Raw genomic sequence first — 24,148 nt, 5'->3', positions numbered from 1 at the left:
GAATGTAGTAAAGTGTGTCTATAATGAGAGGTGGGGACTGGCCCCTTAAAAGTTTGTGGGCCAGCTGGCCTGCACTATGCAACAGTGAACAAAAAAGATGAAGAGTGGGAACTGGCGAGAAGTTGTCCTCCACCTTCCCACATGCACGCGACATTGCACACCAGGAGTGGTGCACACCTTTAATCCCAGAACTCTAAGGCAGAGGCAGACGGACCTCTGTAAATTCAAGGCCAGACTGGTCTACATAGGAGCTCTAAGCCAGCCAGGGCTTCATAGTAAGTCCTTATGAAACAAATGAAACAAAATAAGAAACGCCAACTGGGCTGAGGATAGAGTTCAGTTTATATAACGCTTGCCATGCAAGCATGAGGGTCTGAGTGCAGTCTCCAAAACCCCCACAAAAATTCCAGGCACTGTGAATGTGTTCTCAAAATCCTGGCTCTGGGAAGGTGGAGAAGAGACAGATACATAGATCAGACTGTCTAGTCAGTCTAGGCTAACTGGTGACCTCCCAGGTCCCCAAGAGACCCATCCCTACTCCCTACAAAGGTGGACAGTTCCTGAGGAACAACCAGAGGTTGTCTTCTGGCCTTCACACATACATGCACGCATATCAGCATAAACATGTATACCTGCTCACACATGAACATGTGCACACGTAACACTCATGTATACACACACACACACACACACTCACGTGGTGGGTGCCTGCTAGTAGGAGTTGGCAGCAGTAGGAGTTGGAGCTGCATTTGCTGAGTCACCCAGCTAGTGGTTCCCATCCAGCCCAGGCTGGGGACTGTAAAGGCGGCATGTCATTTGAAGTGAATCTGTCTCCCAGAAGAATACCAGCCCTCTGAGAGAAAACGAAACATTCATAATCTAAAGCCTTTCTGTGACCTGAACGCCAAGAAAAATTAATTTAATAATAACAGCCAAGACTTACATGGTGTCAGTTTATATTTATCCTCAAAGCTTTTCTTGTGGATTTGAATTACTTAGAACACATGCATTTCCCAAGTGTTAGGAAATAAGACAAAAGAGTATCTTTATTGGGCTTGGTTTTGATAATGGTTAAGCCCAGATGGTGTAGTGAACCAGATACATGTTACCTTTCCAGTCTGCTGATTCCCTGTTTACCTACAGCTCTGAGGCTCTGAGTCTGCCTGGGTCCCCTGGCAAGAAGGTCAGAAGTCATTGTCGCTCTCGTCTAGGGGCTCAGGCTTGCGGACCCGTCGCCTGGGCTTAGCTGGCGAGAGAGCAATGCTTTCATCTTCCAGATCGTCATCATCCTCTTCGTCATCTTCCATGTCGATCTCACTGTCCTCCGAGTCTTCCTGGAGCAAAAGAGGGCAAATGCAGCTGTGGTGCTGGCTCCCCACTGTGTCTTGTTCTTAGAGACCCCACTTTGCTCTCTCAGGGACAGTGCAGTAACAGGGGAAGGTTGTGTGAACACAGCACACTGCCAGCTGGACAGCTCCACTAGACTGGGGACAGAACCAGTAACTCAAACACCAGCCTTTACTAGGGTTGTCCAGCAGGAGGTGGCTTTCCATGGATGTCTTGGGAATACTCTTAGCTCATGCTGAGGAACCTAAGGGCTGAATGGCCTCCTGCAGTGTAGAGACCCAGCAGACAGTAGACAGCAAGAAGGGCAGGAAAGGGAGGCTGACTCAAGGAAGCAGCGCACATGTGGATAAGAAGGCAAGGTGAGGGTGCCCTAGCTCCTTCACGCTCCGGATCCAGGGAGCACCAACTCCTCCGCTCCATATATACCAAGATGGCTGGCCGCCCAGTCTAGACTATTCCAAGTAGTACATACATGTTAGAATTATCTTCTTTGAAGGGCTACCACCTTCTCTAGCTTTCCTTCACTGTCTGCTTCTCTTCCAGAAGAAATCCCTGGGAAAGCCAGGCCTATGGTGGTACAAGCCTACAATGCCAGCACTCCAGAGGCTAAGGCAGGAGGATGACTATAAATTTGAGGCCAGTCTAAGCTACATAGAAAGACCTGTTTTACATGAAAAAAATAAATGAACTCCTTGAACAAATTGCTATATTCAAGTGTCCCCAAGTGTATCCCTCCTGTTACATAAGCACAACAGGCTCTATCCCATAAGCCCAAACCTTATCAAGATGGAAAGGATGCCAATCCGGTGGGCTCCACAGAGGTGGGGACCTCTGTCACCAACCCACCCTTCTTTCCTGAAGTCCTCTTCCCCATCTTCTATGCCAAACATTCCACTCTGCCCTCTATCCTTAGCTCTCTGCAGAGTGCGTTCCAACTCCTTTGCCCAATCCTCTTTAATTCTCTGGCCTCTGCAAGACAGAGGTAGCTCAGGACTGGAGGCCTCCTCTTTTCTCTTCCTGCTCCCCAAACAGTGCAATCACATCTTTATCACGACTTCCATCTAAATATGCTTGGCTCCTAAGTTCCACTTCTGGCCCAGCCCTGTTTCTTAAATTCCAAACTTTTCCTAATATGCCCTCTAAGTGGCTTCAAGTCACCTCTGTCTCAGGAAGTTAAAACCCCAGGCTTTCGTTAGTTCCACCACTGAAGCATTCTGCATTTCTCTTCATTACCCTGGTGCAATCAACTAACAAAACAAGATGGGTCCAGTCTCAGAAACACCCAGACTCTGACTGCTTCTCAGTACTAACACCATTGTGGCCTTGGCTAGAACACCCTCCCCTCCAACGTAGACAGTTACACTTGGCACCTCAGTTTCTTCCTCCCTGGGCTGACAACTCCCCAACATGGCCTGTCTCCCAGGTCCTTATGGCATCCTGCATGGCTCTGCATCACCCCCACTGTCTCTCACCTCTCGCCAAGTGCCCTCCATCCTGCCACCGCCTCACTGTAGGTGTCCACCCCTAGGCCCAGGGGCTCTGCCCACCTCAACATGGCTCACCCTTTCACTCATACAGGTCGGCTTCAATTTCTCAATAGAGGCCTTGCCTGGACGTGTGAAAAGATCCCTTGTCTCTGTGGAATGTCTGCTGGACTGCTACTAGAACACACGATCCCAAAGGCAAGGACTGGTGTTCTCCCTGCTGCACCCAGGACCTGACACTGACGGAACCCAGGTATACATGCTGAACAGACACATGAAGTCAAGCCAATGACAGAGGAACTGTGTGAACAGTCTCCACGAAATTAGCAGAAGACCCAAGCCACTGCAGACACATTCATTCTGCAGAACATGCAAGCAAATAAAACAGAGCAGACACCACTTTCCACGAAGCACTGGTTCCTGTAGGCCAGACCCTCTCTGTTTCAGACCCAGGTGGACAGGACCTTATCATGAGCCTCCTCTGTTAAAAAGAAAGTTATTGTTGAGTGATTTCCCTGTCTCTCTATCAACTGGCCCTTGGGAATTCCAGGTACAAGTTTCTCTGTATCCTGCCCAGCAGGATGGGGGCCAGCTTGTTCCTGTGAATCTAGGCAACACCGTGCTGTGGTACTTATTAGCCAAGCCTCATATGAGAGCATATGTTCCTGTTCTGTCCCTGTGCAGGCACCAGTGCCGTGCCCCAGACATAGGTCTGTACCTTACACTGGCCTGGGATTGGTGTCTCTCCAGTAACCTGTGCTACATGGGCCAAGCAACACTGCCAGGGACTGCAGCAGAGAAAGGGCTCAGGAGCTGGCGGGGCATGCTCAGCCTGCCGTCCTGAGAACCCCGACATCGCTTTCCGCCAAGTTCTCTACTCAGTTATCAAGGCACCAGCAGCTAGGCCTCTCTGAGGCCCTGGTCTGAGGAGACACCTCTTCCCTGCTCCTGCTCCAGAGTCGTGGGATGGTGCTGAAGAAAGGCCAGTGCTGGGCCCTGACCCTGGCACTGGCACCAGACTTCATTTCTGGGCTATGGTTCAGGGCCTGACGACTGCCCCGTCTTTCTCATCTTTGGTCTCAGTGTTTGACCCTTCTATGTGGTAACAGAAGAGGCCACTCCGTCTCTCTCACCACAGCATCTACTGAGAGGGCTTCTTGCCCGAGAGAGGAAGCATTGCCCTGCAGGAGAGGGGCTCTGCTGACCCTGAACAGGTCAGCACACACCAACAAACAGATGAGGCAAGAAATGAAAACCAACCTGCTTCCTGGAGCGGGGATTCTTGCATTTACCTAAGAGGGCTGGTGCTGCTTCCGTCTTTGGAAAGCGAGAATGGAAAGAAGAGTGAGAAGGTGGAAAAAGGGCGACATTTGTGTGAAGTGAGCAACAAGCAATCACACTGTCACTTGAGGGATGTGTGGGGAAGGTTGTCTCTGACTGTTGGCAGACCTGAGCCAATCTGTCAGGACAGCCCCAGGACCAAGCGGCACAGGAGTGGCGAGAAGGTGTTGGGACTTACATCTTCATCAGAATCTCCACCTTGCATTGTGCCCACGATGCGTTTGCTGGGCCTTCCTGAGAAAACAAAACATGAATTATGAGATTCTTGGAAAATAAGGCAGGCAATGACATTTAAGACTTGCTTTTCCTTGGAAAACTGGGGAAATACTAAAGAGCATACTAAAAAATGTACTTAAGCAAGCTCCAGCTAATTAGAATTACCAACAAATAATAATTTCCTGTAACTCTATCCCTCTACTTTGAGAAAGAAACTCACTATAGAGATGGGGCTAGCCTTGAAATCTTGATCCTGCTGCAGCCTCTAGAATGCAGCATCACAGGCTGTGCCGCCATGGTCAGCTCTGCAAATCTACCACGACAGATAAAAAAAGGGCAATAAAATTCAGCGTGTGACAGTGTACATCTGTAATCTCAGCACTCAGAAGACTGAGGCAGGAGCATTACTGGGAATTCAGAGCTAGCTTGAGGTACACAGTGAGCTGTACTGTGTCTCAACAACAACAAGAACAAAAAAATCCTCATGGGCTGGTCCGACGGTTCAGCAGGTAAAGGTACTCGCCAGCAAGCATAATGGCCTGAGTTCAATTTGCAGAATGTACATGGCAGAAGGAAAAAAAATGAGTCCCAAAAGTTTTCTTTGGATATGGACCCATGTGTGCACATGTCTGTGCACATACACAAATGAATTAATAAAAATTTACATTCAAAAATTATACATAAAAGCTGGGGTATGAATAAGTGGTAGAACATTTGTCCATGGATTTAATTAAGGCCATGGATTTAATCTCTAGCACCACAAACAACCATAAACCAAGAGTGCTTGTTTGTTTGAGACAGGATTTCTCTGTAGCTTTGGAGCCTGTCTTGGAACTAGCTCTGCAGACCAGGCTGGTCTCGAACTCACAGAGATCCACCTATCTCCATCTCCTGAGTGCTGAGATCAAAGGTGTGCACCACCACTTCCCAGCATTCAAGAGTATTTTAAAACACATCCTCTGAGTGGCTGAGGATACTGAGGGCTCCATTATTAGCTTACACGAAGCAGAACTTCCACGGTATTGGTCGAAAAAAAATATTCTTCTTTTATGAAGCAGTGCCTCCTGTGCTTGAATCTAGGTCTAAGTTTCCAAGAGAAACTTAGGGCCCTTGCCATAGTTTTTGGAACTGGACTACATGATTTTGCTCTGCAAGTTCAGAACTTAAGCAGGGTTTCAAAGAATCATTGCCTTTCTCAGATTAACACAGTTGGCCACACACCTTTTTCTAGTATGGCTCCCCTCCATCAAGTGGGAGACAAACTATAAACCTCAGCTTGTGTCTGAGGCTGTGAAAAAGGTGAAAGGTCACAAAAAAACCCACAGCAACTAATTACCCAACGGGAATCACACACAACAATGATGACCACTGGGCCCAGCATACATAGAACAGCTAACAACAAAAGATAACACAAAATTTACACCTCTGAAATTTATTAGGTGTAAACAACTCTCTACAGTCCCAACACTTCAGAGGCTGAGGCAGGAGGATTGTGAGTGGGACTCCAGTCTGAGTTACATAATGAGATCCTGCCTCAAAAGACCAAAAAAGTACCAACGGTAGTTGGGTGGTGGGTAAGAAATGTATTTAAAGGCCAATATAGAGCAATTGAGTAGCAATCGAAATTAGAGTTTACAGCTGGGCACGGTGGCACCTGCCATCCAAGCACTCAGGAGTCTTGTGGTATAAGGACTCTGAATTTGAGGCCATCCTGTGCATGACCTTGTACCAAAAACAAAAATTAAAGTCTATTTAAAAAAATAGAATATTTGACACAAGAATCCCATTTGAAAGATGTGCACTAAAGAAATATTCACATATATGCAGAAAAAAGTATATACAAGAAAAGGAGTGAAATTAAATATCTAATCCAAAAAAATTAAGGTTATAGTTATGCAATAGAATGTGATATTCATGGCCAGCTTAGCTATGTGAAATCAGGCAAAAGAACTGTTAGAGGCAATGACTACCAATGAGCAGTTTGAGGGAAGATCCAGAGGAACAAAATAAACTGAGGCTGCAGAAATGACTTAAGGGACCAGCACAGTACCCTGCGGGTCGCGATGCTAAGCAGCACTCACCCGACTTCGCCCTTGGTGTTCTGAGGAAACAGGAGTTACAGTACCTTGCATGAGCACTTCCATGGCTGTTCGAGGTTTCGACAGCCGTCTCTCCTCCAGCTCACTATCGGACTCATCGTCCTCTTGGATGTCTATGTCTGAGTCATCGTTACCTGGCAGGAACACCAGAAGGCAGAATGAAGGCACAGTTCTTTCACTACAGAGATCTCCTGTCTATTAAGGTGTCAGTGCAAAAGCAGCTGCCTTTCTTAGCCCCTTTTCATCTATTAGATCTTACGAGACTCCTGGATTTCCTCAGGTACTTAGTGAGGTGTTAGCACAGATCACAATATGCTGTATTTACTCAGAGCAATTTTTCAAAGCAAAAAGAATATGGACCAGATGCCTTAAAAGCATTGGCAGGCTGAATTTTTCACCAACTGAGCAGCTGGCTGTCAAGGTAGCTGGAAGCCGTTGGTTAATGGGGTAAAGCCCTCTGTCCTGTGCCAGGCTGTTACTAACTCAAGAGCCTCGGCCTTAGCAAAGATAAACAAGTGGGGTTGGATGAAAATGGACAAAGCAGGTGGGAGGTAAGCAGGGAGCCCAGCCTTGGGCATCAGAGTGGGCTGTCCTGAGACAGACATTCTTCACTGGGAAAGTCTAGCATAAAGGCATCCACTGGGTGGGGCTATGGCTCAGTGGTAGAGCATGCCTTATCTTCTGCAAAGCTCTGGGGCCAATCCCTAACACTACACACAGAGAACTAATTAGAAAAACTGTTCTAAAGAAATTTTATTTGTTGGGGGGCATTCATGCATGTATTCTATAAAAGGCTATTTCAGTGCCATCACTTTTTGTTTTTTGTTTGTTTATTTGTTTTTGTTTTTTTCAAGACAGGGTTTACCTGTAGCTTTGGAGCTTGTCCTGGAACTCGCTCTGTAGACCAGGCTGACCTCAAACTCACAGAGATCCGCCTGCCTCTGCCTCCCGAGTGCTAGGATTAAAGGTGTGTGCCACCACCGCCCGGCCACTTTTTCTCTCTCTCCTCTGTGTGTGTGTGTGTGTGTGTGTGTGTGTGTGTGTTTGTGTGGCAGGCCTGTAGAGACCAGAAGAGGATGTTGGGATCCCTTGGAGTTGGAGTTAAAGGCAGTTGTGGGCTACCTGGTGTGGACACTGGAAAGTGGACTAGTATCTTCTGGGAGAGCAGCAAGTGTTCTTAATCACTGAGTTAACCTCTTCAGCCCTGAAATGACTATATACATGATAAAAATACTTGTTTAGTCTTTGTGCCTGTAGGTCGAATATTTTCTAGAAAGAACCAGCAGAGGGAGACTAGAATGGGAAGAAAAAGCTCTCATTGCCACAGTGCCTTACTAAACCCAAGGAGTGATGGGGGTTTGGAAAGGAGGGACTTGGAGGGATTTGCAGTTGTTGCTCTGACACTGATTTAGAAGTCAGCTTAGAAATCCAGCAGTTGTTGGTCTTCCAAAAGGCTTAGCTTTGTGCCTGTATCAGATAACTGTATTCACTTGTTAAGGGATACAGTGATGGGAAGGGAACTTGTTTTCTTTAGTCAGAGAAAGAAGAGCTGTGTTCTTCAGCTCAGGAGGGAAAGCCTGGGAGCTGGTGACAGTGTCATAAAGAACATCCTTCAAGATCACCAACATCTTCTAAAAGTCTTTATACAGAAAATTAATCCATATTAACATAATTTAGTAACTATAACACAAAATCACCACTCAGTTCAGTTTCCCTCTTATTTCATCCATGAAAATTAGGATACTAAATGCTTACTCCATGCAGTATATATCAATTCACTATCCCACTGACCTCTGTCTTGACTGGCCTAGAAATAAAGCAGTAGGAGCTTCTTGGCTGGAAACACTTTTTAGGTTTTCTAAACCTGCTCTTAGAGGATTCCCAGAAGTCCCTGCTTGCTTTCTAGGGCTCTCTGAGAGCAGGTACAAAGGGAAACAAACACAAACAGGGAAGGAGCTAGAAGACCAGGTGTATTGTCTTGACCACAGGAATGAAAACATCTCATAAAGAAAACAGAGAAAGAGCAAGAGAAGTGAGTCAGAAGAGCGCAACTATGTTGTGGTAGGAAGACCACACAACACAACGCAACTATGGTGTGGCAGGAAGACCACACAACATAACACAACTGCGGTATAGCAAGAAGACCACACAACACACAACTGTGGTATAGCAGGAAGACACACAACACAACTGTGGTGTAGCAGGAACACCACACCACACAACACAACGCAACTATGGTGTGGCAGGAAGACCACACAACATAACACAACTGCGGTATAGCAAGAAGACCACACAACACAACACAACACAACTGTGGTATAGCAGGAAGACACACAACACAACTGTGGTGTAGCAGGAACACCACACCACACAACACAACACAACACAACTGTGGTATAGCAGGAAGACACACAACACAACACAACTGTGGTGTAGCAGGAAGACACACAACACAACTGTGGTATAGCAGGAAGACACACAACACAACTGTGGTGTAGCAGGAACACCACACCACACAACACAACTGTGGTATAGCAAGAAGACATACAACACAACACATCTGTGGTGTAGCAGCAGACCACACCACACAAGACAACTGTGGTGTAGCAGGAACACACAACATAACTGTGGTGTAGCGGGAAGACCACACACTGCTATGGTTCCCAATGTAGAACTGATGCCCTGGTGTCACCCTGGTAAGCAATGCGAGCTCGTCATGAAGAGTACCTTTCCCAGAATCTAGGCCTCGTGTTTAGTACATTTTTCTATAGCCGAGAGGCTTGCTGAGCACTCTTGGATGACTGTGTATAGGGTTTGCCAACAAGCAAGTGGCCCCTTTATTGATACTGTATGCAACAATTGACTTTTCAGCTTGCCCTAAAATGGGACCATTCATCCTACTAGGAACAATTTGTCTTTCATAATTATTCATTCAAGCTAACTGAAGCATTTAAACAGACAAAAATGTTAGAGGTATCATAAGAAATGGATATTAGTAATGTTGAAGCAAACTTTGTTATTATTATTGAAAAATAGACTCTAGTCTGGCAATGGTGACACACGCCTTTAATCCCAGCACTCAGGAGACAGAGGCAGGCGGATCTCTGAGTTTGAAGCCAGCCTGGTCTACAGAGTGAGTTCCAGGACATCCAGAGCTATGTGGAGAAACTCTGTCTTGAAAGACAAAACACCAAAACACCAAAAACCAAAAGCAAAAAAAAAAAAGCAAATCAAAACCCCCCCCAAAACAAAATAGAATAAAACAGATTCTTCTCTCATACAGTATATCCCAAGCATAGCACAGCTTTCCCTCCCTTCATTCCCCTCGCTCCCTCCACCTCCCCAACCCCATCCATCCCACCTTCATTCCCTCTTCAAAAAAGAGCAGGTCTCCAAGAGCCAAATAGGACACAACAATACAGACACAAGACAAGGGGAAAGCCCTCATATCAAGGCTGGACAAGATAACGCAGGAGGAGAGAGCGACTTGAGAGCAGGCAAAAGAGTAAGAGATACATCCAGCTCCCACTGTTAGGAGTCTCACAAAACACCAAACTACAGTCATAACATATGACATATATGCAGGACCTGGTTCCAACCCATGCAAGCTCCGTGTCTGCCATTTCAGTCTTTGTGAGAAGCAAGCTTTTTGAGTAAACTCAAATGGTACCTAATATAAAAGTTGCGAGAAAATTGCTTTCAGAAAATTTTTTTGCATTTCTAGTCAACAATGACAGATTTGCTAGTGTTTAAGAAGGCCAATCACATCTATTGTTCTTATCACAATAAAAAAAATGAGAGAAAAAATTAAAAAATATATATTTTTAAATGTAACTCTACCAGAGAAATACAACTTATTACATACCTCCCACGCAACCTGCTGACCTGAGTTTAATTCTCAGGAAGGAAAAAGAACCAATCACAAAGCTGTCCTCTGATTTGAATGTGTGCTCCAGGGCATTCCCACTGCTGCACTGCACAGTTGGTATATGAGTGTGGTGCACACATCCCCCTCTCCCCCACTGGATAAAAACCTTAATCACACAGTAATTTTCTTAAGGCTGAAAACACTAGTCAGAGCAAACAGCCTTACTTCCACTCTTGAGCAGCCGCTTTTCCTCCTCCTTTAGCTTATTCTGCATGAGACGGAGAGTATTTTCAGCTTCCTGTGGAGGAGAAGGCCCAGATTCAGAGTGGTGACCTTTAGTAGACAATCTGATTCAGAGATGGCTCTGTGGTTTATGGCACTGGGTGCTCTTCCAGAAGCCCCTGGATCAATTCCTTGCACTCATACAGTGGCTCACAACCATCTGAAACACCAATGCAGGGAATCTCATGTCTTCTTTTGGCCTCTGGGGGCACTGCATATGGTGCACAGACATATATGCAGGCAAAATACCGGTACACATAATAGACATTCATAAATCTTTAAAATAGTTTTAAGAAGCTTACCTAGGCAACCTGTGAGGTCCCTAAAACTGTGCTCTTTCTCTGCCACCTACCTAGCAGCCTGTGGGAATGGCCTAGACATCTGATGCTCTGGCCCCATCCCTCCTCTCACTACCACTTAACTCTGAAAGAAACGAGTGGCACAGCAGAAACCACCACGTGTGCCTGCAAGGGCAGTGGGCACAGGAAATATGTCTAACACAGATAGGCAAGCTCTCTGCTCAGAACAAAAGAAAGCAGAACTGTCTCCATGTTTCTGCCTGTGCTGTATCACCACTCTAATCTAAAGGTGCTAATGGGCAGGTCTGGAAGGCAAGACAACAAGGAAATACTGGCCTTAGTTCCTGGTGTACAGCTAGAAGCAGGCAGAATGTCAGGTATGTTGTCAAACGGAGCCCTGATTAAGCTGGGCATGGTGACATGTATGTTATAGTCCCTGCACTTAGGAGGCTGGAGCAAGAGGCTGGTCTGGGCAACACAGCAACATACTGGCCTCCCAGCCCCCAAATAGGCAAGTTTTGGATTCAAATATAGACTCTGCCTCAATATGTAAGGCAGAGAAGGGAAGATACCAGATGTAAACTTCTGGCCTCCATACGCACATGCACCCATACACGTGAAAATGAACATACATGTATACACAGAACACATAAACATGTACACAAGCAAAACACCAATGAAGCTAAACAACTGGCTTTTAAATTTTGTTTGGTATTCTAAGCATTAAAAAAACAGCCTTGGATTAGGCATGGGAAAGATCAGCGCAAACACGGGCCCTTCCAGATCATCGCACAAGTCACAGTTGACCCATTTCCACTTCTCACTGCCCAAACCCTGTTAACACATCAAATACCTGACAACCAAGAATGCATGCCGTGTAGTCAGATAAACAGAAGAACTGGAGGAGTCTGTGGACCTGCAGGTTCATACCATATGTACAAACTGACATGGCTCAGAGCAAGGACTAACACGCTAGAAGACTCACTTCAAACCTCTCCTGCTCCATCCGGTGATGATCTTCAAGTTGCTGCTCCAGGTAAGCCAAGTTCCGGAATTTCTCTAGATAAATGTCGTACTGCTTTTGCAGCTCCTCCTCAGTTTTCTCATACTCGTCCATGAAGGCCGGCCTAAAAGGAGCAACGGAATGAAAGAGAGCTAATATCTACTGCTGTCTGTCGTTCCTTCCAACTGCAGCAGAGACGGTCCTCCACTCTGACCAACTTCCTCTCTACCGACCAAACGAAGCTTTGCTTTTAACCATATGTTCTTTATAACCCTCACCTTCAAAAAACTGAAAGTAGGAGAATTAAGTAAAAAATTACTTATAAACCATCAACTACATGCATTGGATGTAACACACATTCTCCCCCCCCCCTTTTTTTTAAAGATAGGGTCTCATGTAGCCTAGGCTATTCTTGAACTCATGAATTCCTGATCAGTTTCCTGAGTCTTGGGATTTCACATGTGAGTTACCATGTTAAGCCCCTTCTAGATTTTCCCAAATATAAAGATAGAAATGTGTGTGTGTGTGTGTGTGTGTGTGTGTGTGTGTGTGTATACTTTGGAGATGGGATTTTACTATATAGCTCTGACCTCTGTCTTCCAAGTACTGGTATTAGAGGCATGTATCATGACACCCAATCAGGAAAGTATAGTCTTAATAAAAATTAAAAAGTAAATCTATTAGCATTAGTTTTGTTGATTTCATATCAATGGATTACAGGGTCTAATAGGGTCATGTGCCATACACATTTCTCAAAATCAGTTATTTATTTAGTTAGTTTTTCGAGGCAGGGTTTCTCTGTGTAGCTCTGGCTGTCCTGGAACTTGCTTTGAAGACCAGGCTGGCCTCGAACTCACAGAGATCTGCCTGCCTCTTCCTCCCAAGTCTGGAATTAAAGGCGTGCGCCACTACTGCCTGGCTCAAAAATCAGTAAGTTAAATATATGCATGATCTTAGTTGGTATAATACTCTACTATGGATATGATAAAATGTAGTCTTCCAAATAGGTAAATAGGCCACTGCAAATCTTAGCTGTTTCAAAACAAAATAAAGTTTAAAACCTGCAACGTAAAGCCTAATTTCAACTGGTTGGCTAAATTTTCTTTTTTTTTTTCCTCTTAGTATTAATTTTCCCTTCTCTTTCTCTTTCTTTCCTTCCTGCTCCCCTGATGGAGGAAGGTCACTGGCTAAATAAAAAGAAACTGCTTGGCCCTCATTGGTTAGAAGATAGGTGGGAGGAGTAAACAGAACAGAACGCTGGGAGGAAGAGGAAGTGAGCTCAGACTCCACAGCTCTCCTCTCGGGAGCAGACGCCTCAGAGAGATGCCATGCTCCGCTCTCTCGGGCAGATGCACGCGATGAAGCAAGCCGCCAGGTTAGACATGCTGAATCTTTCCCGGTAAGACCGGTGCTCACAGATTATTAGAGATGGGTTGATAGGGATGTGAGAATTAGCCTGTAAGGGCTAGAGCTAAAGGGCCAAGCAGTGTTTAAATGAATACAGTTTGTGTGTTGTTATTTTGGGCATAAGCTAGTCAGGCAGCTGGGGTGCTGGGGACGCAGCCCTGCCGCCCCTATTACTACACTCCCCCATGTGCCGGGATTACAGGCATGTAAAATCATGTCTGGCTTTGTTACTGATCTTAATGGCAATACTCTGCTCTTAAAAAACACGAGGGGTTAGCTATCTTAGCAGTTAGGGCACTGGCTGCTCTTCCAGTGGTAACGGTTCAGTTCCCACCACCCACCTGGCAGCTCATGATCTGCAGCTTCAGCTCAATGGGCTCTGAAACCTTCTGCCGGATTCTGTACCAGGCATGCACACAGTACACAGGTATACATGCAGGCTAAATGTTCATACGCATACATTTTTAAAAATGAGAATTAGCTGTAGAGGTATGTGCCTATAGTCCCATCTCCTCTGGCGGCTGAGGTGCTAAGACACCATTTAGTCCAGAAGTTGGGAGACTGAAACAGTTTCTCCCCTCAAAATCTTTTATTGAAAAATCCAAGGAATACACTGCATCTCTTTTCAGAAAAGCTGCTTCTCCTACATATCCACCTGAGCTGAGTATGTTCTCTTCTCAGATTCAAGTTCCCCTGAGTACACCACAGCCTGGACTTGGGTTAAGCTCTTGGTACCAGTGTCCTAATAGGAATGCTGGATGTCAGCAACCAAGTAAGACACAGACTTATGGCTAGATGTTTGTCCTACACAGCTCCCCAAATTCCTTGAGCCACTTTTGATTTTGTCAGTTTAACTGGAATATCAGTTCTGGCTTCTGAGATGCTTATTCACAGCATCAAGAGAACACATGCCAGTCAGGCAGTGGTGGCACACACCTTTAATCCCAGCACTCAGGAGGCAGAGGCAGGTGGATCTCTGTGAGTTCAAGGCCAGTCTGGTCTACAGAGTGACATCCAGGGCAGCTAGGGCTGTTACACAGAGAAACCTGTCTTGAACCCTCTCCCCCCAAAATAGAGAACACATGTCTAAAATATGGAACCATCCTTGTGCAGGGCCATGCCAATCCTATTGTTCCATTTAGTGTATGTGCTACCCAAGCAAACTCTGAGCGGTTTCTAGAATGACACAAGGAGTCCCTAGGGAATGTGGTGTGGGAATGGGAACGGCCACCACAGCTTCATATATTTGGATACTGGGTCCCTAGTTGGTGAGACTGTTTGGGAAGGATTAGGAGGTGTGGCCTAGTTAGAGACGATGTGTCACTGGGGGCAAGCTCTGAGGTTTCAAAAGACTTATTCTATTCCCCAGTGTGTTCTCTTTCTCCTGCTTGTAGATCAAGATGTGAATTCTCAGCTGTTTCTGCTGCCATGACTTTGTTCCATCATGGACCCTAACCTCTGAAACCGTAAGCCCAGTTAATGCTTTCTTTCATAAGTTACCTCGGTCATGGTCACTTTTGTCACGAAGTGAAAAAGTAAGACAGAGGATGAAATAGAGAGGGAAAGAGAGCATTAATCTTTTAAACTAGAACAAAGCAACTTATCTATTAAAAAGGACTTCCAGGGTGTGGTGGTACACACCTTTAGTCCTAGCACTTGGGAAGCAGAGGCAGGCAAACCTCTGTGATCAAGAGGCCAGCCTGGTCTACAGAATAAATTCCAAGATAGCCAGAGATACATAGTGAGACCCTGTTTTGAAAACACAAACAAACGAACATGATTTCGGGTTTAACTAGAATGAATTATGCTTTAAAGATGACTCTGTTAGTGAGTCCAAGGACTCTCGTGGCAGTGATTTCAGCAGCAGAAAGAGCAAGTCCCTGACATGAATGGGAGGGCTCTTGGTGCCTAATGTTTGCCAAAGCTCACTCCCAAAACTATGAAAAGAAGGGCAAAAAACACTGAGGCCAAGGAGGGAAGATACAAACCAAGTATAGGGAAGAGCACAAAGAAAATATGAGGAATACACAAAGGTTCCATTGCCATAGGCAATGCTCTGGGCCACTATTACACTTCTCTATTCCCCAGACCTGTTTTTCCACTGAGTCAGTCATAAGGAAGATAAACTGGTGACAGGTGAGGGATCATCAAAGTGAAAAGTCTAAAATCTATTCAAACCAAAAGATGGATGTATGCTCTGTTTCAATGTAATTTATGACGAGATTTTAGAAGGCCAAGTCTGGTACAACTCCCACCATCTGGGTTTACTTTGTCTTATGTTCCAAGACAGCACAAAAACTTTCAAGAGGGCTCCAGAGTTCAGCCACGCCGCAGACATACTGAAGGCAATACAGAGAGTGAGCGAGTGTAGCGCAGACAGCGAAGAAACTGTGGCTCTCTGTGCATGAGGCTGCTCTCTGGTGCTCTCGGGCTTATTCCCACTTTCACAGACGCCTGCCACTCACACACTCTACCTGACACTCTGCAGAGTCTGCAGTCGCTTCCGATTTCTTTCCAGTTCTAATTTTCTCTTCTCAATTTTGGCTTCTAAGTTAGCTTCATCAGAGGCCACGTTATTGAGCAGGTCTTTAGTCTTCTGAACCTGTGCCTACATTGAATAGGAAATTTAGTGAGATAAAGTGCCAGGGAGGACTGTCACCTGACCCTGGGCACAGGACTCCTTAATATGTTGGGCAAAGCAACATCACACAAACCATACACAAAAGCAAACCAACAAAACACTTCCCCTCCCTGACTGCAACTTATCTAACAATTTCCAGAGTCAGGAGTGAAAGGAGGATGACCCAGAGGGGAAAAAATTACAATTCTTTTCATAAAAAGTGGGTGTTTCTGTCCATGGAAGCAAACAAAAGTGGAAAAAAAGAATGTCCTAATAAAGACGAGAGGCCTAGGATCTGCGTCCAACCTGCTCAGTTAGGACTGGGCACTGACCAGTTTGTACTACCAGCCTGCCTTCACTTGGGCAGCTCCCTGGTTACAAACTACCAACCTAGGGAACAGACACACACAAAGACACACAGACACACAGACACACTCAGACACAAACACACACACACACAGACAGACAGACAGACAGACAGAGACACATACACACACAGATAGACAGACGCACAGATATACAGACAGACACACACACAGACACATAGATACACAGATAAAAAGACAGACAGATACAGACAGACACATACACACACAGACACACAGATACAGACAGACATACACACAGCGAGACACACAGATATACAGACAGACACAGACAGACACAGACACACACACACACACAGAGACAGACAGACAGACACACAGAGACACATACACAGAGGGTTGGTTCAGGAGGGGACCAAAACCAAAACCCTCATGAACCAGCCTCAGCTCTGACCCACTGTCTGCTTTGATGGACAAAGACGATTCCTTTTCTCTCTACGGTAAAGCAGCTTCACTAAAAACTAAAACTAAACGGAGAAACTGCTTTACTGGTGAAGTCAGTGCAAATGTGGCTCGCACAGCAGCAACTAGACATTCTGGTGAGGCGGAGCTCTGAGAGACGGTCCAGGCGCAATGGGACAGAAGCTCTGGGCTGCTGGCACCACAGGGGTCAAAGACCCTGGCTAGTCCACAGACATTCCTATCTTTCCAAGAGCAAGCTCGGCTGAAGTGGACATGGTGAGAACAAAGGTGCTGGCCTCTTATTTACACTGTGAGAAGCTGGCTGTTGGGAGTCTCGTGGTTCAGAGCACTGAGTCCACAGGAAGCAGGAGCACAACCTGGGTGTGGACGAACCTCCTCTCCATGTTCTGGCTGTCTAACCCTGCATGAAGTTCTTGATGGCGAGGTGGGTTCCACTCTGGTACTCTTTATTACAAATGCATTAAAAATTCAAATACAAATGTGAATTAATTCCAACAGGAAAGTGAGTCTTTTGTCAACAAGATTAAAGGAAAAATTATGCACATTGTATATGTATATGTTTATGAACATGTGAGTGCAGCCTATAGAAGTGCACATTGCATATGTACATGTTTATGAACATGTGAGTACAGCCTGTAGAAGTGCACATTGTATATGTACATGTTTATGAACATGTGAGTGCAGCCTATAGAAGTGCGCATTGTATATGTACATTTTTATGAACATGTGAGTGCAGCCTATAGAAGTGCGCATTGTATATGTACATGTTTATGAACATGTGAGTGCAGCCTATAGAAGTGCACATTGTATATGTACATGTTTATGAACATGTGAGTGCAGCCTGTAGAAGTGCACATTGTACATGTGTATGAACATGTGAGTGCAGCCTGTAGAAGTGCACATTGTACATGTGTATGAACATGTGAGTGCAGCCTGTAGAAGTGCACATTGTACATGTGTATGAACATGTGAGTGCAGCCTGTAGAAGTGCACATTGTACATGTGTATGAACATGTGAGTGCAGCCTGTAGAAGTGCACATTGTACATGTGTATGAACATGTGAGTGCAGCCTATAGAAGTGCACATTGTATATGTACATGTTTATGAACATGTGAGTGCAGCTTATAGAAGTGCACATTGTATATGTACATGTTTGTGAACATGTGAGTGCAGCCTATAGAAGTGCACATTGTATATGTACATGTTTATGAACATGTGAGTACAGCCTGTAGAAGTGCACATTGTACATGTGTATGAACATGTGAGTACAGCCTGTAGAAGTGCACATTGTACATGTGTATGAGCATGTGAGTGCAGCCTGTAGAAGTACACATTGTATACATTTATGAACATGTGAGTGCAGCCTACAGAAGTCAGAACAGAGAGCATCGAATTCCCTGGAGTTCTGAGCTGCCTTGTGGGTGCTGTGAACTGAACTTGGGTCTCTGGAAGTGCAGTATGTGTTCTTAACTGCTGAGTCATCTTTCCAGTACCCTTAATCAACAACCTTGCTGATAATGATGACTCTCTGATTCAAAGTCATATTATAGTTTAGGGATTATCTGACCTTAAAGTCTTTAATCTAGTCCTCAGATAAGAAAGATCAATGTATAAACGTTTCCAGTCTTCTGAGATAACTGGCCTCTGTACCACAATCCTAAGTACTTTGGCTTTTAGAATTACCAGGCATCAGGGGCAAATACCTTCTGACATTCAAGGTCCACTAAAGAGCAGACAGTGCCCCTTCTAGAGGACCAGTTTTCTTTCTTTTTTTTTTTTCAAGACAGGGTCTCTCTGTGGCTTTGGAGCCTGTCCTGGAACTCTGTAGATCAGGCTGGCCTCGAACTCACAGAGATCTGCCTGCCTCTTCCTCCCGAGTGCTGGGATTAAAGGTGTGCACCACCACCGCCTGGCTTTAGAGAACCAGCTTTTATAATTCAGTGCTGATAGCATGTCTGGCCATGTTCATGTGATTCAGTTAGAATATTTGCATGCATAAAATATGGTTATTTACAGGTTTTTAAGTTTAGAAATAATCATACATTTCAAGAAAAGACGGACTATGATATAATACAAAGCATTCTCCTCTGATCTAGGTGAGGAAACTGCCAGTCACTGATGCCCAATCACCTTCAATCCCTTTGTATTTCCTATTAAGTACATGAAAACCAGACATGAGCACAGCACGCGGCCATTGTCTTATCTCAGGCTCATTCCTGTCTCGCTGCTAGGGAAGTCATCCACAGCAGACAGGAACCACCATGGCAATCTGCTGCCACACTTCTGTGCTGTTCTAGTCTCGAATGCTCTTCAGCTTTCCCTGGATTTTACAATGTTCTTTTTTGGAAAGCACCAGCCAACTAACTGATAGGATGATTCCCAGTCTGCTTTGTCTGACCGATTCAGATCATGCATCTTTGGCAGGAATACCACAACACAGAAGAGATTTTGTCCTATGAGGTGTCATAATTACAAACAATTTGCTATGACGTTTTACTTCCTCACTTGACTGAGGAGTGACGCTAGGATTCTACACAAGAAATGGCTCTTTTTCTCTTTGTAATAATAAGTATTGTAAAGTCAGGTGTGGTAGCATATGCCTTTAATTTGAGCACTCAGGAGGCAGAGCAGGTGGATCTCTGAGTTTGACATCAGCCTGGTCTACAGAGCAGGTTCTAGGACAGCCAGGGCTACACAGAGAAACTGTCTTGAAAAACCAAAAAAAAAAAAAAAAAAAGTATTGTACTGGTAGTTTTCTTGAAGCACTTTTTAATTTGAGAATTGATTGTTTCCTATTTCACTGATCTATACTACATAATAAACTACTGTAATTCATTTATGTTGATGTGCAAACAGTCCCTGGCATGGTCAGAAGAACCTTATCAAGTTGGCATCATGTCTCTCCTACAGACTTCTGGTAACCTTTGAATGCCCCTGTTCCTCCTGGCACAATAAGAGGTCGTGTTTCTCCCAATCGGCTCTGAAATGAGTCATTTTTCGTGGGTTCCCTGGCTCCCACTAGTGGAGAGTAGCATTTTACAGTCAAGATCCAGGGGCTAGGTACACTAGGAGCTTAGACAGTGAGAGGGCGGACATGTGCATACGCGGGTAGAGGATGCGTCCAGAGTCGTGTGCTTCTCTGACAAAACTAACAGTGGGTGTGGGCGAGCGGGAGAAGAACGAGGGCTGCAATGTAGCTCAGAGGTAACGTACTTGCCTAGCATGCACAAGACCCTGAGTTCTAACCCTCCTCTGTACAGAGACAAAAAGAAAGCCCGGAACTTGTTTAAATACCCAGCAGCAAGGAATTGGATAAATAAAATCGAATAGTATTTACCAAAATATTGAAGTAAGAACTGTTTAATTGCTTTAAAACTGATGAACTGTTAACAACTCGAGAAACTGCTGGAGAAGTAGTAGCTAAAATATAGGAATCCTAACTGTCCTCCAACTTTCCCTTGAAATATCCGTTTCTAGGCTGAGCCCCACAAGTAAAAACAACAAATATTAGCAGCGTAATCTTACCAAAATATCTTTTATTGCGATTCTCATCACTTTCTCAGTCTCGTTTATCTCTAGAGGTCTAGCAATGGCTTCTGTTCTCATTTCCTAGGAGAGATAAAACAACTTACACATTTTGCAACAAGGAGTTCAATTTTTAGTTTCTGCCAATTTTTTTCTTGAGAGCCTTGCTGTTTCCTAAGATGTGCTTGAACGTGGATCTCCCCATCCTCAGACTCCCAAACTGCTGGGATTACCGATGTTCACCTTCATGCCCATTGATGCCCCCCAAAAGTACGGGATACACATGTCACACTAATTCTCTAACATTTGACATAGTGGTAGAGACTATGGCTCACCACGTATAAGGCTTAGAATTCAATCTCTGACATCCCAAGAAAATTAAAAGCAAAATTTTACACTAGTGCACATCTCTGTAGAAAACATCTCTCGCCATCACTTTCTCTAAATGTCCTCCGAGGCCTACCTCAATTCTCCAGACTCAGTCTCTATTGTCAGCTCAAGACCCTGCATGCCCCTAATGCCAATGGCAAACATGAAATGACTACCCATTACCTTCATTCTTGAATTTGCTCCTGTTCAGATGACCCACCCTGTGAGAACTAAGCATAAGATCGCTGCTGTCTGTGGACCACCAGCCCATATAACTAAGCTTCCGCTCTGCTGGTCCCTAGAGTGGAAACAGCGAGAGAGCAATGGAGGCTGACATACTTGAAAGAGTAAGGAAATGAAGTCTGTTTAAAGTAAAAACAAAGTTAGACTGAGAATGCACGCCTTCAACCCCTTCAGTGTGTACACCCTCACTGTTAAGTACACAGAGTACTTTCCTTCTTAACCCAGCGGTTCCCAAACTACTGTTTGTCAAAAGCTGATGCTGCCTTGTGATGGTAAACAGCCTGGACGTGGGGGTGTGTCCAGTGCTCACCCAGGTTTGGGAACCGTGCTTAACAGCTGCCTTCAGTGGAGCAGATGGTGCACATTATAAGACTGAACTGGACTGCACGTTAAGTTGACAGCAACATCTTCTTCCAACTACCCGGAAGTGCTACTCCCATCAGTGACCACAAACTTTTGTTATAACCATCTGGGAAACATTTGAAACTCCTAATGCCCGGGGTCATATTCCACAGTAGTGACACCAGCAAAAAAAGTCAGTTTGATAAAGATCACTGGATAAGGCTGGGGACAGTGATTCTGGGAGTCAGGGAGTGACAGGTACACCAGTGAGAACAATACAGAGAAGAGGCACAAGGGAGAAAGTCACAGTCTCACACTATATATCCACTAATCCTGAACTAGGAGCTAAAGATATTAACAATCACAGTATAAAGAAGGGAAGCGGGCACAAAGTCCCACCCCGAACCAAGGACTTCTTTGCAATCGATAGCTCCTAGGCAGAGCGACACTGTATCAGTCACACTCCAGGGCAGGCCTCATGCTCATGAGCAGTTGGCCAACACAAAATGGACTCCATGCTTTTTGTTTTGTTTTGGTTGTCTTTTGCTTTTTATAGAGAAAAAGAACATAAAGTTGGGTATATAAGGGAGGGGAGATCTGGGAGAAGTTGGAGGAGGGGAAAAACACGATTAAAACATATGGTATGAAAAAATATTTTTAATTAAAAAAAGATTAAAACCAGTTGGCAATTCCATTATAATCAAGAAAGTGTTCATATCCTACACTAACTTTCCATATGTTAACCCAGTCAATCAGATACTGTTGAGTAAAAATTGAAAGAACTGTAGAGCAGGAAGCAAGAGAAAACCTTTATTCCTTAACTGAACACTACTCACCCTCAGCTCAACCTCTTTGCCCAGCAAGTCATACAGAGACGCTCCTTTGGCAGTGATTTCAGAAGCAAGCTGCCTGGCTGCTTTGAGATCCGCAATCTGGAAGGAAAATTGCAAATACAGAACCCGCATTTTCAACAGGCACTCAGCTGCCACTCTGTGAACCCCAACCACTTCCTTCAGACAGGTATATAACTACAGAGCACGTGTTTCTGCAGGCTGTTTTATTGTTGTAGAACACAGCTCCTAGGACACCAACTTAGGAAACACTAAGTTCAAATGGGACCTACTTCAGGACATCTGGTCTCTCAGAAAGCCAAATGTGAAGTCAAACTGAATTCACAAGTAGGAGGTCCAAGCAACAGAAAGCAGACAAGCTTCCCCTATTTGTATTGGGTCCCTAATAGGATGACCAGAGGCAAGCTGAGATATAGGTAGATAAGGCCTACAAGGCCAAGAGATGAGCCAACCTGGGAGTCTGCCCAAGGGCCTAGCAACAGTCGCTGTCAGAGGTCCTGATGGTGTCTAGCCAATGAGGGATGACCACACACTGTCAACTAAGGCAGCATGGGTGCTGGGAGGAGGCTGTAGAAGACTCCCCCATTGCTGAATAAACCAGTCTGCTTGGTGACTTGCCTGACTCCCAGAGTCTATGCCGTTGACTCCATACCTTCTCAACCCCTCTCGCAAGGAAGCTGTTTGGACTCAACTACTTTGAGAGACATTCCTTCCCCTGCAGTACCCAGGGCCAAGGCCTTCGCCTTTCCTCCAAAGAGCTGTGATGATGCCAGGAGAGACCAACTCTGCTAAGTACTTAGAGTCTCCTGGGCTGCCCTGGGGGACTGTTGGCAGGAAGGTGACCGCCAACGACTCTGATGACGACTCAGAGTTCAGGTGTGCACGTCCCCTTCTTCCTTCAGTATGTTACATTCTCAAGAAGTCGAGACACCAACAGGAATCCTTGCTCTCTCTCCTTTCCATGAACAAGTAACCCTTACCATCTCTCCTGACCTTTAACCTGCCAGCAACAGCTCGCTCGCCCTTGTTGCTCTTGGCAGACTACTTTCTTCCTTTCCTCTGGTCCCACCTACACTACCACCCTCCAGCTTTACCCGCTTTTCCTGCCTGCCTAGCAGCAAGTACCCACATTTTCCTCTAAGATTTTCCTGACTGTTTCCACTTCTCGACAACAGTCCAGTCTCTGGCATCTCTGTTCTGACAGACACTTCTAACCCTACAGTTCTAATCCCCTGCATGTTGGTGCCTTCTAACGTCCAGCTTCAGCATCACATACAACTGTACTCTAGCGAGGCATCTTCTCTGGGACATCTGAAGGGACTGAAAGCTTAACACGTCCACAGCCAAACTCAGAACAAAAATTTTACTAGCCACGCTGGCTATTTTCATCTTTAAATTACTTAAAAGTTACATAATACTAGAGCCCATTTCCTTGATTATTAGCCACTTTGGCCAGTGGCTTCTGAGGAATACAGCCAGGTGCAGCCCTTGGCACATCAGCACATCATACCTGGAAACACAGTTTGAGGATCTTCTTCATGTTGTCTCATCTACCTCAATTCATACCCAAAACCTGTAACAATCTATCATTAAAATATGTCTGGGCTGGTGAGATGGCTCAGCTGGTAAAATCTACTTGCCACCAAGCCTGATGACAAGGACCTACATGGTGGAAGGAGAGAACCAAGTCCCAGGTTAACCACTAACCTTCCTGTCCACTGTGATGCTACACACATAAATTAGCTTTTAAAATATCTGAACCTTGACTGTGAGCTCTGGCTCCTAGTACATGTCTGTCAGGTGCAGGCATGGCAACCACAATGTTTCCTCTGGCAGGCCTCAGAGAGCTGTCCTGGCACCAGATTAATGTGTGTTCTTAGCTGGGCCTTTTTCATTCCTCAGTTTCCCAGCTGAGCCTTGTGCTGGGAACCTCTTTGGTTGCTTCTGCGAAGAACTTTTGATGGCAGCAGAAAGTCTGAAGATATTTTTTCCACCCTAACATATGGCCTCGTAGTTTTCTACTTTTCTTTCTTTCAAGACAG

The 24,148-nt window shown here is 45.2% G+C and overlaps 1 protein-coding gene across 5 annotated transcripts in view; it reads right to left on the bottom strand.

Annotated features, from left to right (window-relative positions):
• Positions 1-893: 893 nt before the first annotated feature.
• Positions 894-24,148, bottom strand: part of Cluap1 (clusterin associated protein 1) — a 36,339-nt gene continuing 13,084 nt past the window's right edge. For 3 of the 5 annotated variants that reach the window (XM_041676089.1, XM_041676088.1, XM_041676086.1), the window contains 9 exons: positions 22,092-22,187; positions 20,302-20,385; positions 15,821-15,954; positions 11,922-12,063; positions 10,581-10,653; positions 6,514-6,621; positions 4,351-4,406; positions 4,092-4,148; positions 894-1,334 (listed from right to left, as the gene is read on the bottom strand). In XM_041676089.1, coding sequence (XP_041532023.1) covers positions 1,185-1,334; positions 4,092-4,148; positions 4,351-4,406; positions 6,514-6,621; positions 10,581-10,653; positions 11,922-12,063; positions 15,821-15,954; positions 20,302-20,385; positions 22,092-22,187 — 900 coding nt within the window. In that variant the 3' untranslated portion in view covers positions 894-1,184. The remainder of the gene's footprint in view (positions 1,335-4,091; positions 4,149-4,350; positions 4,407-6,513; positions 6,622-10,580; positions 10,654-11,921; positions 12,064-15,820; positions 15,955-20,301; positions 20,386-22,091; positions 22,188-24,148) is intronic. The other 2 variants (XM_041676090.1, XM_041676087.1) reach the window with 1 other exon arrangement.

The sequence above is a fragment of the Microtus oregoni genome, unplaced genomic scaffold (genome assembly GCF_018167655.1).
Source record: "Microtus oregoni isolate MIOR12 unplaced genomic scaffold, Mior012 000027F_ref0000203, whole genome shotgun sequence".
Classification (NCBI taxonomy): Eukaryota; Metazoa; Chordata; class Mammalia; order Rodentia; family Cricetidae; genus Microtus; species Microtus oregoni.
The sequence above is the reverse complement of the archived record's forward strand: the minus strand, read 5'-3'. Positions and strand labels throughout refer to the sequence as shown.